A 15952-nucleotide genomic window follows, 5' to 3' on the forward strand; every position below is an offset into this window, starting at 1 on the left:
ACTCTGGTCAAATATAGTTCAAAAGTAGTTCTCCCAGCTAATTACAACATCTGATTTATCTAAATATCCCTTCTTATTTCAAGACATCTTACCAAGCAGATTTTCACTTGTTCTATTGGCAGATTTGTTTTACTTATTTCAAGTGAAAACAGCTTGTTTTCAATATTGTTTAACTTGTTTTTGGAGCAGCATTTTTTCCAGTGTGTTTCAGAGCTGGTTCTGAACACCCTGATGAACGGCAGGTCTCCGCTGCGCCTGTTTGAATAACGTTTTGTTTTATGTTTCAGAGCTGGTTCTGAACACCCTGATGAACGGCAGGTCTCCGCTGCGCCTGTTTGAATAACGTTTTGTTTTATGTTTCAGAGCTGGTTCTGAACACCCTGATGAACGGCATGTCTCTGCTGCGGCGCTGCAGGGCTAACCCCGCCCTCACCATCCAGCTCTTCTCGCAGCTCTTCCACTTCATCAGCTGCTGGCTCTTTAACCAGCTGATGGTCCCAGAGCCCGGGGCCCCCGGCCTGCGCTCTCACTACTGGGGGGCCGCTCTGCGTCAGAGGCTGAGCGCCATCGAGGGCTGGGCGGAGAGGCAGGGCCTGGAGCTGGCTGCTGACTGCCACCTGGGACACATCCTCCAGGTCAGACCCTCAGACCCACGTCTGAATATGTATATAAAAAAGATTGGACTGGGATTGATTTAGTATTTAAGCAAGGTCTTCTTACCCCAATATGCAACTGGGAAATGCATGGTCTTATTGGACAGTTTGAGATTTTTTTTAATGTATGATTTTTTTTTTTTATTATTGTTTAGGTTTATTAGGATTTTAATTCGTTTTTGTAAAAAAAAACTATTTAAGATTTTTTTTAATTCAGGATTTAGTTCTTTATTAGGCTTCTTATGATATTTATTTTCTACCTTAAAACCTCAGAATAAAGGTTATTTTCACCACTTATTACCAGGGCTGTGGTTTGTTTTTTTACATATAAAATGTATATTGAGGTTTTCTAATTAAATGTTAAAATCAGACGTCAAACGTTATCACCTAAAAAACCTGGAAGATTATAGATTTTTTAAGGGCTGCCACTAACGAAAATGTAGAGAAATATCCATCCCAGTTTCTCAGAGTCCAAGATGTCCAAAGATATTCACTTGATATGATATACAATGCAGCAAACCTCCAGATTAGAGAGGCTGGAAACTGTAAAGACATTTCTAAAGGAACAATTACTTTTACCATGAGTCCACTTAAAAACAGTTGGAGACATTTGTTTCTGTGGATCGACTACAAGTTGCAGCTCCATATTTTGAGTTATTGTTCTTATATTAAAATAATTTGTTGCTGTTATTTAATACAGGTGCATGCTTTCCTTTGTATGATATGAGCGCAGTAATCCTTCAGGCTAAACGCCGGCAACACATTGCAGCAGAATATTTGGTTAGATACATTTAAAAAGTTCAATTTTGGACTTTACAATGCTCTGGAGTAATATCTAAAACATTCAATTTAGCGCTGCGCTCTCATACCAAAATGCAGATTTTTCAAGTGATGCCAAAAAACAATATTTGTCGAAAATTGTGTAATTACTCCAAAAATATGAAAATGGCGTCGAATAGAGCGTCAGACGGCATAGAGAGCTTTGTTTTTACGGAGCTCTGACATCGTGTTTTGTTTTACGTTCGCGGCGCCATCTTGTATACGGGCGCCATGGTCACGTAAGAATTTATATATCTTATGTACAATATCAGCGCCAAAGTATTACCCTCATACTATATGCTAGTATTAGTAGACTCATTTTTTAACACAATCAATATAGATGCAAACAGGTGCTGTACAATTCGAATGTGAACTCTGCATAAAGCTTCTCTGTTTGTGAGGTGACACATTTCTGATGTTGTAGCTATGCAGTGTGTATCTCAGCACACACTTCAGTCGGTACTAGCAATGTAAATAGCTTTGTCGTCTGTTTCCAGGCAACCACGCTCCTGACCATGAACAAGTACAGCCTGCAGGACGTGAAGGCGGTGGCGAACAGCTGCTTCAGACTCAACTCTCTGCAGCTGCACACCTTACTGTCAGGATACCTGTACGCCAACAACGAGCCCCACATCCACCCCGTGAGTCCTGGAACACCATAGACTGTATATCAAGCTTCACACCTGTAGCTGCACTCAGGCCACTTTCCATGTTTGATGATGGGGACAGATCCTTTCACAAAGATGGGTGAGATCTTTAAGAATAGCTTGTCATGAATAAAAGTACTCATCGAGGCTTAAGGTGAGACACTACAGGTGAATAGGGTAAGACATGATATCACAATGAAACCTATCCACCTCATTGCTGACATTAAAGGTCCCATGTCATGGTCATTTCTACTGATCATAATTCCATTGTTGAGGTCTACTAGAATAGATTTACATTGTTCAATGTTCCAAACCCACATGTTTCTCAAACAGCATCTCTGTATAGTCTGTGTATTCACTCTCTGTCCTACACGGCCTGTTGGAGCTCCTGCCCCCCCCCCCCCCCCCCCTGTGAGCCCACTGTGCTCTGATTGGTCAGCTCGCCCACTCTGTTCTGATGAGTCCACCACCGTTACAGCTGGACATCAGTGTTTATGTGTTAAAATGGCGTTTGATAGCAACCAGGAAATGACGCCAGTAATGACAAACAGATGAGAATGCTGCGTGGGGTCTGGGCGCCGTGTTGGCGGGACATTGCGCGGCTCGCTGCTCCGCCCTTTGAGGCTCGAGGAGCGGACAGTGTGAGCTGGATTACTGGTGTCGTTTCCTGGTTGCCGCGTGGGGTTTGCGAGACAGCGAGACACCGCGAAGCTCAGCCTGAGCACACACACACACCCACTCAGCCTTATCTTTTCTCGGACACACACACACACACACACACACACACACACACACACACACACACACACACACACACACACACACACACACACAGCTCAGCCTGAGCACACACACACACTCACAGCCTGAGCTCCGAGTGTGTGTGTGTGTGTGTGTGTGTGTGTGTGTGTGTGTGTGTGTGTGTGTGTGTGTGTGTGTGTGTGTGTGTGTGTGTGTGTGTGTGTGTGTGTGTGTGTGTGTGTGTGTGTGTGTGTGTGTGTGTGTGTGTTTGTGTCCGAGAAAAGATAAGGCTGAGTGTGTGTACGGAGCTCCGCAGTGTTACGTCACTATGACCAGAAAGAAAAAAATGGAAAAAGAAATATTTCCAAAGAGGCGTTCTGGGGCAGCACAGACAGGTATTTTCTGTGTTAGAGTTTTACTCGCTACAGGGTGTACTTTGAGGGTTTGTGACTCTGCAGACCGTTTACATGCAGAAAAACCTTCATAACAACAAGGGGACGGGTAATAACCGGAAAAGCATGACATGGGACCTTTAAGAATATAATTTTTATATTACGAGTTTCCTGACATGTTTAAATATGCATGTTTTTATGAGTTCTCTCATTTTCAGAAACAAATTATAATATTGTTTGTTCTGAATTCTGACTTTATTTTCTGAATAAATAGTCTCATAAAGAAAACACAGTAAATGAATTAATCAGGAAACAAAATCCCGGAAATAAATGTTTTTAAAAAAATATATTTTTATGAAGAAAAACAATTCTGAGAAAAAAGTATTGTTTTTTTCTAAGGTAAAAAAAGGTAGGTAAGTTTCAGAAACCGGCTCGACATACACTTTATGTTATATTCCATGGAATGCTCTAAACATCCCGATGGCAATGAATATCTGAAGTGCTTTGACAAAAAATCCATTAAAAAATGTCATCTGTCGAAGCCGTAATACTGTAAAAAGTACAACAGGCAGGTAGGCCAACTTATCTCGTGCCCTCATTCAACCCTGTCTCCTAAAAATTACGTTCCCACAGAACTAAACTGCATTCTCAATTACGTTTAGCTAGAAACGTATTTTCTCCCACGTTACGTTAGTTATGAACGTATCTCAAATACGTTTATTTTCTACATATCTTCTAGAAACGTATTTTCTCCCACGTTACGTTTGTTATGAACGTATCTCAAATACGTTTATTTTCTACATATCTTCTAGAAGCATATTTTCTTCCACGTTACGTTAGTTATGAATGTAACTTAAATACGTTTATTTTCTACATATCTTTGCCATTTATTGTCTTGCTTATAATAATGATAATTCGTTATTTATAAATATCATTTTAGAGCACACCTTTGAAATCGACAATCGGGCTCGATATATAGTTAAATTAAAATCAGTAGGCGAGGCTGTAATTTCGCTAGCTGTTACTCTCATGAGCGAGGCAGAACATAATAGTTTTAACATGCCAAAAAGCTGCTGTGTCGTTTATTGCACCTCAAACATTAAAACAAATCCAGAGTTACGTGTTTCTGTACTTCCTCTAAGAAGAAAGGACAGTATCAGAACAGAAGAGCTCTGTGACTTCAGGCTTGATCGCCGTTCAAATGACAGCGCTGGTTTCCCCAAAAGTGGGCGGGGCTGTAAAGTGAAGTAGATTTACTCTCATCTATTATTCAAAACCATTCTATTTATTCTAACGTAAATTACATGCCAGTGTTTTATCTTTTATTTATTTGTTTTTATTTTAAATCGTATAATGTCTGACTTTTTTTCCGTCTGTGAGGAAAAGAAATGGGGCTCAGAGCCTCAAAATACTGAAATCTGTATTTTTTTAAATCTTTTCCTTCTAATTTATTATTCTTTTCTAAATAACACACTGTTATTTACTCAACAATAACACACAATTATCCTTGTTTTTATTTATTCATTTAATTCTATAATCTTGGGCTTTTTAGCCGTAAATAAAGTCACCGGAAACAGACGGGACATTTTGAGCGATACACACCACAAACCCACTAAACTGATTACCCAAGATCCTCAGCTTGAAGCTTGTTGATTGGATGTTTTAGCCGCAATGCACGCTGGGATATGGTGTTGATATTATATGGAGATATGATATCCGACAACGAAAAATAAAATAATACCTAATTCAGAGTGTGCTTGCTTTTCTCTTTGGAAGTCATCACATAACGGCATTGTAATACACGGTTCGGCTGCATTAAATATTACACATCTGCCGTAATTCTTTATTTATAGAGAGAGACAAACAGGAGAACTGCTGCCAAAACTGAATACTTGACGTGGATCATAAATATATCAACAATTAAACAACATCTTCAATTTCTTTTCACAAAATACGTCTCCTTGCAGTATCAATAGTAATTCGGCTGACTTTTATATTTGATCCAATTGGTATATTGGTTATATTTACACCATAACGGTGCACAGCTGATAAAAAAGGACTTGTAGTTTTTAAAGATATTACTGATTTTCTTTGAATATAAGAATCTAAATACTGAGTTGAGAGAATAGTCAGGGGATTTGGGTGATGGGAGACACATCTATGGAATCACAATTTCAATAGCTTACTATTAAATGAAGGATAGCCTATGCCTTTCTGTCTGTGATGTTTTACAAATCAGATATTAATGTGAAGAAGTAAAACAAGAGAAATAGTATAGCAATATCCTGTAAAATTATGTAAAAACATGAATAAAATTACACATCTTCAGATGTTATACATAAGTGTCTACACTAATAATACAAAGTTATTATTAGTATGCTGTGTGTACCTTGTGTGCACGGCCTACTGGTTAAAGCATGTTATTGAATTATTTTTGTTGAATAATCTTATTTGATCAAAACAATATTAAGAGTACATACTTTCATAGGGGGAAAGTAGAAGGTCAATGATAGAAATATAGAATATAAAAGTCAAGAAGATACTAAGTGATCTCTACAATAAAACAGTTTAGTGCTGGATGTTCAAAGATATTAATAGGAGGATGTGCAAAACAGAAAAACGAATTAACCTTTATTAACACATTAAAAAATACTTTAGGTTAAGGTCTTCTTTTAAACAAGAAAAAAGCTCTGGGGGTATCTATCTACAGATGAATATTAAGCCTGACAAAGTACTTAACATCTAAAATATTGCTTTCCTGCAATGTTAACTATGTTGAAACACTTATTTTAAATGATATTATACACATTAATTATACTCTTATGTATGTAGATAGAATAAGAAATGTGCAGAATATGACAGTTTAATGGTGGAGGTATACAGTACACACATATTGATAGATGTCTGTTGAGGAACCTGCAACCCAAGTTGTGTATAAGATCAATACACCTTAGAAAACCTTGAAATCTTGAAAGGGATATGCAAAATAGCCATTATACAGTTTTTAATTAACTATTAGTAGAGAATAACGAGTAATGAATATACTTTATAAAGATCTGCAGATAAATGTTTAGTCTTCTCAAGCACCAACTATCAAATATCTCTCCTGATTGTTGGCACTTGACAATCACCTTCCCTGAATTGTATTCAGGTGTAACTAAAGTCTGCTTTAAGGGTTGTTTATATTCCACATCATTAATCAGAATCTGCAAAGTAACTAAACTAAATGTAGTGGAGTAAAAATACCAGGTTAACCTCTGAATTGTAGTGGAGTAGAATAACAAAGTAACAATGAGCTGTCGTGTGGGTATATATTAATGCTGCCCATTATGGATACAAGCGATTTTCACCCATTTAGTAATTACATGTTTTAAATGTGTACACACCAATGTGTTTCCTATCGCCTAAACCTCCAGGGCTGTACACAGTTTAATACTGTCAACTTCTACATTTGGGAAAAAACGTCTTTTAAAACTACAATTCCCAGTAGAGACGTGCCATAGAGAACATGTTGCGAAACACAATAGCCAGCATGTGTAGTTCTGGGGGGGGCGTTCGAGTCCAGTTTTGAATAGTCTGCCGTGGTTTCGTTCCATTTCAAAGAGCTTGACGCTCGGCGTAACCTTGGCGCAACATCACGGGGTTTGTCAACGGGACTGTAGTCCCAAACGATAGCTGGGGATTATGGGTAGTGTAGTGTCTTGGGCCATCCTAAATCTCGAAATGTCCCGTCTGTTTCTGGTGACTTTATTTACGGCTAAAAAGCATGCTAAAATGCCCAAGATTATAGAATTAAACGAATAAATAAAAACAAGGATAATTGTGTGCTATTGTTGAGTAAATAACAGTGTGTTATTTAGAAAAGAATAACAAATTAGAAGGAAGAGATTTTAAAAAATACAGATTTCAGTATTTTGAATCTCTAAACCCCATTTATTTTCCTCAAAGACGACAAAAAAAGTCCGACATTATACGATTTAAAATAAAAACAAATAAATAAAAAGATAAAACACTGGCATGTAATACGTTAGAATAAATAGAATGGTTTTGAATAATAGATGAGAGTAAAATCTACTTCACTTTACAGCCCCGCCCACTTTTGGGGAAACCAACGCTGTCATTTGAACGGCGATCAAGCCTGAAGCCACAGAGATCTTCTGTTACTGTCCTTTCTTCTTAGAGGAAGTACAGAAACACGTAACTCTGGATTTGTTTTAATGTTTGAGGTGCAATGAACGACACAGCAGCTTTTTGGCATGTTAAAACTATTATGTTCTGCCTCGCACATGAGAGTAACAGCTGGCGAAATTACAGCCTCGCCTACTGATTTTAATTTAACCATATATCGAGCCCGATTGTCGATTTCAAAGGTGTGCTCTAAAATGATATTTATAAATGACTATTATCATTATTATAAGCAAGACAATAAATGGCAAAGATATGTAGAAAATAAACGTATTTCAGATACGTTCATAAGGAACGTAACCTGGGAGAAAACATGTTTCTAGAAGATATGTAGAAAATAAACGTATTTGAGATACATTCATAACAAACGTAACGTGGGAGTAAATACGTTTCTAGCTAAACGTAATTGAGAATGCAGTTTAGTTCTGTGGGAACGTAATTTTTAGGAGACAGGGTTGCCTCATTGGTCATGTGCGCGTTCGTGTGTGTTGGAGGAGGGCTCTATAAGGAAGTGGCAGATTTTCGCCGGTTGTGTATTTCAAATTCTAGCGATCTCGAGCCGGTTTCTCAAACGTACCTACCCCACCTTTAAAGTAGCATAAAATAAAATAGTCTAATGCCGACAGACCTTAAATATAAGTCCTTTCTCCACCACTGACCACTATTGAAACATCTACTTTAGTACCTATGCAGCTCAATATTAGTTCACCTTTCATTTCATGCATTTCTCTAAGCGGTTCCCAACCTTTTTCAACTCAGGGCCCCACAAATTCGCGTCCCACATTCAACCATAAACAATACGGAGCCAGGCTAAATAAAGTTATCTGAGTACTTTTTATGTTAATTAGAAAAGGAGCTGGCCATCAGTAACAAACAGACATTTGTATTACACGGTTTAGTTGAATATACTCAATTCTGATTGGTCCATTCAGAACATGTGACTACTCCAGTAGAACAGACCGCTGTCAAGGACTGTAATGACCGTTGCTAAGGAAGATCGAGAAAGAGAAAGGAAAGAAGGTTCAAATAAAATAAAATCTTAATAAGGAAATGTTTCCACACAAATCATAATGTTTTGCAAATAATTTGGCGGGCCACTTGCAATGCCTTCGCGGACCACTAGGGGCCCCGGCCCACAGGTTGGAACCGCTGATACAGTCATCACGTCAGCAGGAATGTCCTCAGTATTCCCCCGCCCTGCCTCAGAGTGATTCATCTGAACAACCTTTATCCCAAACCACTGTGTGTCTTCAGGAGGTGGTGGAAGCCGTGGTGTTGCTGTCTGGGTCCACAGCGGATCAGCTGATCCTGAGCGAGGGTCGGGAGGTGTTTCTGCAGGAGAGTCTGGACCTGCAGCTGCCCTTCCTGCTGCCTGAGGGGGGGTACAGCTGCTCCTTCATCACAGGGACCCCTGCTGGGCTGAGGGACTTCCTGGAGCCCATCTGCAGGAAAGGTCTGGGATTCTCATAGTCTGTCATATATATTAAATATGAAAATACTGTTAAACACTTATTTTTATATAAGGCATTTTTACTTAAAATGTGTTAATATAAATTGTATTTCCTTTTTATTTATTTTAATTGTAATATCTTTCTTTTTTAATCTTAAAATAGAATATATTATTATTATATTTATAATATGAATTATTCTTATTATGTATCCAAGTATTTTTACTTCATATCTTATATTATAGTTATTACAATTCATTGTATTTTTGTTTATATTTAACTAAGAATAGTAACCTAATATCTGGTATTATTATGATTATTACTTTGTTTACAAATATTCGTATTGTTATAATTATTAATAATATCATTATTATTGTATATTTTTCATCATTAACTTTGCTTATTTGACTTATTATTTATTACCACTATCTCTCCATGTATAAAGGTATTTACCGTGGGCTTTTAAATGTCTGGAAAGAGGCGTTGAAATTGCTAAACTTAACTGTACGACGCAAAAATTGAATGAATACAATATTAAAGAAAACAAAAAAGCTAAATGTTTGCTTCTCCTCCAGGTCTGTGTTGTTTAACGTCTCAGCCGAACTCCAGAGGAGACTGGACCGTGTTCTTCAGTGAAACAGATTCCTCTGCAGAGAACACATACATGGTAACATACAACACATGATGTTCAAATATAATAACATGTTCAAATATAAAACACTCAATACATTACTTTCATCTACAGCAGCGGTTCCCGACCTTTTTCAACTCAGGGCCCACTTAAGAATCTGAAGAATATTCGCGGCCCACATTCAACCATAAACAATACGGAGGCTAAATAAACTTCTCAGAGTACTTTTTATGTTAATTAGAAAAGGAGCTGGCCATCAGTAACAAACAGACATTTGTATTACACGGTTCAGTTGAATACTCGATTCTGATTGGTCAATTCAGAACATGTGACACGTTGTTAATCCAGTAGAACAGACCGCTGTCAAAGACTGTAATGACCGTTGCTAAGGAGGATCGAGAAAGAGAAAGGCAAGGAGGTTCAAATACAAAAAAATCTGAATAATGAAAATGTTTCCACACAAATCATAATGTTTTGCAAATGATTTGGCGGCCCACTTGCAATGCCTTCGCGGCCCACTAGGGGCCCCGGCCCACAGGTTGGGAACCGCTGATCTACAGGAACTATACGAATGCCTAAAGTTTACGCTGTTTAAGGATATATAATTTAAACCTCCATTTTGATGTGTTACAGCTCAGCTTCCAGTTTTTCGAGCAACAGATTTGAACTCTTAGCTTCTTGACGTAAAACAGTTCACCTTCAAATTCTTCCCTTCTTTATTTAATTGATGTAACATTTTAGGAATGTAAAGCAACGAATTTGCACTTAAAAGTTGAAACTTCAGCTCTTATCATCCTCACGTATTTTCTGCAGGAGTTGCATGTTGTAGTTTATTTATTTATTTATAATTCACCAGGCCGTCCACAGAGAGCCGGAGGTGGAGACGATCACTCTGAAGAAACCGCTCAACAGCGGGATGGGGGTCAGCATCGTGGCTGCTAAGGTGACCGCATCAAACTCTGAAATATTAGAGGACATAATTCCAGGTGTATATCAGTATGTAGTGTCTCTACTTTAAAGAGTCCTCTCCTGCTGATCTTCAGGTGTATATCAGTGTGTAGTGTCTCTACTTTAAAGAGTCCTCTCCTGCTGATGTTCAGGTGTATATCAGTATGTGGTGTCTCTACTTTAAAGAGTCCTCTCCTGCTGATGTTCAGGTGTATATCAGTATGTAGTGTCTCTACTTTAAAGAGTCCTCTCCTGCTGATGTTCAGGTGTATGTAGTGTCTCTACTTTAAAGAGTCCTCTCCTGCTGATGTTCAGGTGTATATCAGTATGTAGTGCCTCTACTTTAAAGAGTCCTCTCCTGCTGATGTTCAGGTGTATATCACTATGTAGTGTCTCTACTTTAAAGAGTCCTCTCCTGCTGATGTTCAGGTGTATATTAGTATGTAGTGTCTCTACTTTAAAGAGTCCTCTCCTGCTGATGTTCAGGTGTATATTAGTATGTAGTGTCTCTACTTTAAAGAGTCCTCTCCTGCTGATGTTCAGGTGTATATCAGTATGTAGTGTCTCTACGTTAAAGAGTCCTCCCTGTGCTTCAGGAGAGTCACACAGGGGTTTTAGCCTTTATTGACAATTTACATGCACTAACAACACACTGCAGGAGAGTGCACACCTCTTTGAAAACACCAAAGCTATCTGCTAATGAATGACTTCTCTTTTATTCGGCTCCAGGGAGCGGGCAGGGCAAACCTCGGGATTTATATCAAATCTATTGTGAAGGGAGGACCGGCTGAAATGGTGAGATATAATGCATTTCTGATTCAGTTTAATCGTTTATCTCGTAGAAAATTGTGTTTTTCTCTCATGCCTCCACCGTGAACGGAGTATCCAAAATGTTATGAAAGTCCTATTGAACTGAAGTTTTAACAACAGCAAAACTATTTGAAATCATCCGTTTACAAACTCATGCAGAATAATTAAGTCTCCCTTACGGCCCGTCCACACGGCGGCGTGCGTTGAAGCTTCAACGCTTTTGCCCATTTACTTTGAATGGGGTGACGTCACGCTTTGCCGAACATCATTGTGGTTCCGTTGCTTCGCGTTGCTCGCTTCAAAAGTTGAGCAATGTTCAACTTTTGAAGCTTCGACGGAAGCGTCAGCCAATTAAATCATATGCCAGTACAAGCTCTAGCCAATCAAACCGCTGCTTGTGTGTCAGGGGCGGGAGATTCATGTGATTGGTTGTTGGTCGAGTTTCAGACACACCCGCCGGCAAGCTTCAACGCACGCGGTCGTGTTGACGCTGCGTTACGGCCCGTCCACACTACAGCTTAAAAAAAAGGCTTGGAGCTGGGCATGTCTGAAGCTCGACCAACAACCAATCACATGAATCTCCCGCCCCGGACACACAAGCAGCGGTTTGATTGGCTAGAGCTTGTACTGGCATATGATTTGATTGGCTGACGCTTCCACCGAAAGCTTCAGAAGCTTCAAAAGTTGAACATTGCTCAACTTCTTTCATCCAGACTTTATGATGAAAGTGGGTTATTCGTTCACTGTAGAGGCATGGAGGCATGGGAGAAAGCTTTCTTCACAAATATAAAATGAAGTTCATTTAAAGATGGTTATTTTGTGGGTACATTTTGCCTTTGACTTGAGATGTGGAGTCTGCAGAATGATTACAAATGTGAGTGTGCAACTGTGGCTGTGAGGGATGCGGTCGTCTTTCAACCAGAAGGTTATTTGTGCAGTCAACATGTGGATGTACCCTTGGGCGAGATACTGAACCCGGAGTTGCTCCTGATGTGTGAGTGTGAGAGTGTGAATGTTAGCTTCCCGAGAGCAAGTGGTACTGCTCTGAATGAATAAGGTGTGAATGACTCGTAGTATAAGTACAGTCTATGTATTTATTTAAAGACAAAAAAATAATTGGATTAACTTTGATTTGTGCAGAACGGCAGGTTGACAGCGGGGGATCAGCTGCTCAGTGTCGACGGCCACAGTCTGGTTGGACTCAGTCAGGAAAGGTAATGCCTTTTATTTAAAAAAATGCCTGGTTAAAGTTTTAAATCTTAAATATCACAACATTTATTTGCGAAAACATTCACTCCTCCAGAAGATACATCTTAATCACTTGTATGACCTTTCTTTGAGTGATAATTCTTGCAGCTTTTGGAGTCCAAACACCAAACAGATCATTGCAGCATTACCCATAATCCCCTCTGTTTCAGCCCTGTTTCCAAAGTGCTGATTCTCTGTCTGTTACTTTAGATGAAAATAAGGAGCCCCTCCCCACGCCCCTCTGATGCCCCTTTCACACCAGCGCCTTTTCAGCTCCGGCTCGGAGCTAGAGCCTGAAAAGCGCCGGGTTTTCCAGTTCACACCGGAGCTGCGCCGGCTCTTAGCTCCGGAATCCGCTTCATTTCCAGCTCCAAAAAATTGTCGGTCCAGAGGCAAGAGCTTTGGAGCTAAGAGGTGACGTCGCTTACGTCTCTCTTACGTCGAGGCGTGCAGGAAACTAAACCCACCTCCCATGGGTCGACTGTTATGCCTGCCTACAAGCAGTAGTGCCTATAAACACACTTTATAAAGTCAGGCAACACTAACCAGGCTTCGTGTGATTCTTTGTATGTGTGCCTTACTTTGACCATCCGTTCAGTGTTATCGATCATTGTGGAGAGACGCAGACGTGTTGTTTTGTATTATTGCAGCTATCGGATGCAAGTAGTCAGTTTAGCTTCGGTTGCTATGCTAACATCACCCGTTTTATACCAGAGAAACTTTCATAACAGCGTTGTGATACCAAACAGTGTCAATTCAGACAGACACACATTCACTTAGGCTAAGGGAACTGGGGATATGCATCAGCTGCTTGTGTGAGTCGGACAGTGAATACTTTAGAGCGGCCGCTGCAGTGTGAGCTAACCGGGAGCTAACGGGAGAATAAACTCTGTGGAAGAGCAGCACTGCAGCGGTCGGTAAATGCTGCAGAAACACATTAATAAACAATGAATCACGGCACTCTGGAGCAAAGTATAAGGTTGGAGAAGTCGTTATTCAATTTATTCTGGCTTCGTGTGATTAAAAGCAACACGATCATCGACCCGACGCAGTTGTTGTTGTTGTTGTGAGCTGCCGTTCGGGAGAACATCAGCGATGTAAACGGTGACGTCATGACGCAGCAAGGGCAGCTCTGGGGCGCCAGTGGGCGGTGTGCACAGAGCGGGAGCTGAAAAGGGAAACCGGAGCTCAACCAGAAAAGCGCCCGCTCGGAGCTAGAAACTGAAAAGCGCTGGTGTGAAAGCCGCATGAGAGACATTTGGTTACAAAGACACAATGGTGCTCTAGGAGGAGATGCAGGTGATAAGGTGGGGGGGGGGGTACCTTGGTTGGTGATTGGCTAATGGTTACACAAGACAACACATCCTTATGACATCATAAATGGCCAAAATCTGATCAGCTCATTTTCAGACAGGTTTTTATAGAAATGGATCAAAAAGAGAGAGAGAATCTTTGTTCCTGAAACTGTCAGAGTCTCTTTCCACAGAGGGGACACATGTTGATGGCGAAGAGACATGAAGAAGAGGGGACACATGTTGATGTAGAAGAGACATGGAGAAGAGGGGACACATGTTGATGTAGAAGAGACATGGAGAAGAGGGGACACATGTTGATGTAGAAGAGACATGGAGAAGAGGGGACACATGTTGATGTAGAAGAGACATGAAGAAGAGGGGACACATGTTGATGTAGAAGAGACATGGAGAAGAGGGGACACATGTTGATGTAGAAGAGACATGGAGAAGAGGGGACACTTGTTGATGTAGAAGAGACATGAAGAAGAGGGGACACATGTTGATGTAGAAGAGACATGGAGAAGAGGGGACACATGTTGATGTAGAAGAGACATGAAGAAGAGGGGACACATGTTGATGTAGAAGAGACATGAAGAAGAGGGGACACATGTTGATGTAGAAGAGACATGAAGAAGAGGGGACACATGCTGATGTAGAAGAGACATGAAGAAGAGGGGACACATGTTGATGTAGAAGAGACATGAAGAAGAGGGGACACATGTTGATGTAGAAGAGACATGAAGAAGAGGGGACACATGTTGATGTAATAATACAACAATAATCTGCATATTCAGCATATTGGGGGGAATGGCCTGAAATATAATATAATGTAAAATAATCGTATTGTTGCAGGGCAGCAGCGATCATGATGCGCACCGGCCCCGTGGTGGCGCTACAGGTGGAGAAGTCTGCAGCGAGGCTCCACGGCCTCGAGGCTCTGCTGAACACAGGTGAGTAACCAAACACTATAGAGGCTTCTCAATACTCAAATTTCCCCTCCTCGACTCCTCGGTCCTCCGGTAGTGACCCGAAAATGAATTTCAGCGCGCCATTTTGAAGGACGTCTCATTTCTCTAAATGCACACCGAGGACCAAGGATCGAGCGTCGAGGAGGCTCTCTGGAGGAGCTATAACCGAGGATACACTGATGGTTCCTCCACGGCTCCTCCGCGGATGCATTTCCGGGAACGGTGGAGGCGTGACACACGGCCGGACTTATCTCAGCCAATGAAAGCTCTGCATGCATCCCCTGGATATTATTTTAGAAACTGCTCTCATCGCAACGCGATGTTTACAGTGAGAACAGCTGTGAGGTCCTGCAGAAAGCAGAGCAGTGTGTAAAATATATCACTCAGTATAACAGGCCTACATTATTCTCTTTATTTGCTTTAGTTTAGTAGATATATACAAACAAAGAGTCGATATTTTTCTAAAACCATTTAGTGCTTCGCATAATAAAATACACAACGGCTGTAGCCTGATTATGCTTTAGGAGCTGTAGGTGTGTGTGGTACAGTGTGTAGGTGTGTGTGTGGTACAGTGTGTAGGTGTGTGTTGTACAGTGCGCAGATGCGGCGGACAGACAGGTCTTAGTTGGTTTGGTGTCCTCTGCTTACTTTTAATACTTTTAATACAACTTTTGGCCCGTCATTTCAATTCCCCATTTCAGCGACCAGAGAGAGTGGGGGGGGATATATCCAGTCTCTGATTGTGTTACGTTATTATGAGAGTGCTCTCATACTTTAAATTGCATATATTTATATAAATATATTTGTGTGTGTGTGTCCGCATCTGTAGCCTGTTATTGTCTCATTATACCGCACTCTCAATGAATTCAAGGTAAATATCTGGGGGAACAATGTTCAGATGATCTAACAGAGATTATAAAATATGACAAAACACTCGACAGCTGATGCAGCTGTTGCCACGTAATAATGAACGGACGTCGCTTTAATATGACCACTCAGAGGAGAGGAGTTCTCATTTCTTTAAACGTCTGCTGCTTCCCCTCCTCTCTCCTCGGTTCCCCTCCTCGGTCCTCCGCTCGCATCTCCTGTGGGCGGGACTAAGTCTCGAGGAGGGGAGTCGAGGAGGGGAAATTTGAGTATTGAGAAGCCTCTCCAGAAGAGTTTTTA

At 40.5% G+C, this 15952-nt stretch overlaps 1 protein-coding gene across 1 annotated transcript in view; it reads left to right on the forward strand.

Moving 5' to 3' along the window:
* The window catches only part of LOC117467970 (afadin), a 41306-nt gene that overhangs the window by 15495 nt on the left and 9859 nt on the right, over positions 1-15952 (forward strand). Inside the window, exons 2-9 of the mRNA XM_034111915.2 lie at positions 364-635; positions 1970-2113; positions 8692-8890; positions 9461-9552; positions 10373-10459; positions 11194-11259; positions 12415-12488; positions 14670-14767. Of these exons, the coding sequence (XP_033967806.1) occupies positions 364-635; positions 1970-2113; positions 8692-8890; positions 9461-9552; positions 10373-10459; positions 11194-11259; positions 12415-12488; positions 14670-14767 (1032 nt within the window). The remainder of the gene's footprint in view (positions 1-363; positions 636-1969; positions 2114-8691; positions 8891-9460; positions 9553-10372; positions 10460-11193; positions 11260-12414; positions 12489-14669; positions 14768-15952) is intronic.

The sequence above is a fragment of the Pseudochaenichthys georgianus genome, chromosome 22, assembly GCF_902827115.2.
Source record: "Pseudochaenichthys georgianus chromosome 22, fPseGeo1.2, whole genome shotgun sequence".
Lineage (NCBI taxonomy): Eukaryota > Metazoa > Chordata > Actinopteri > Perciformes > Channichthyidae > Pseudochaenichthys > Pseudochaenichthys georgianus.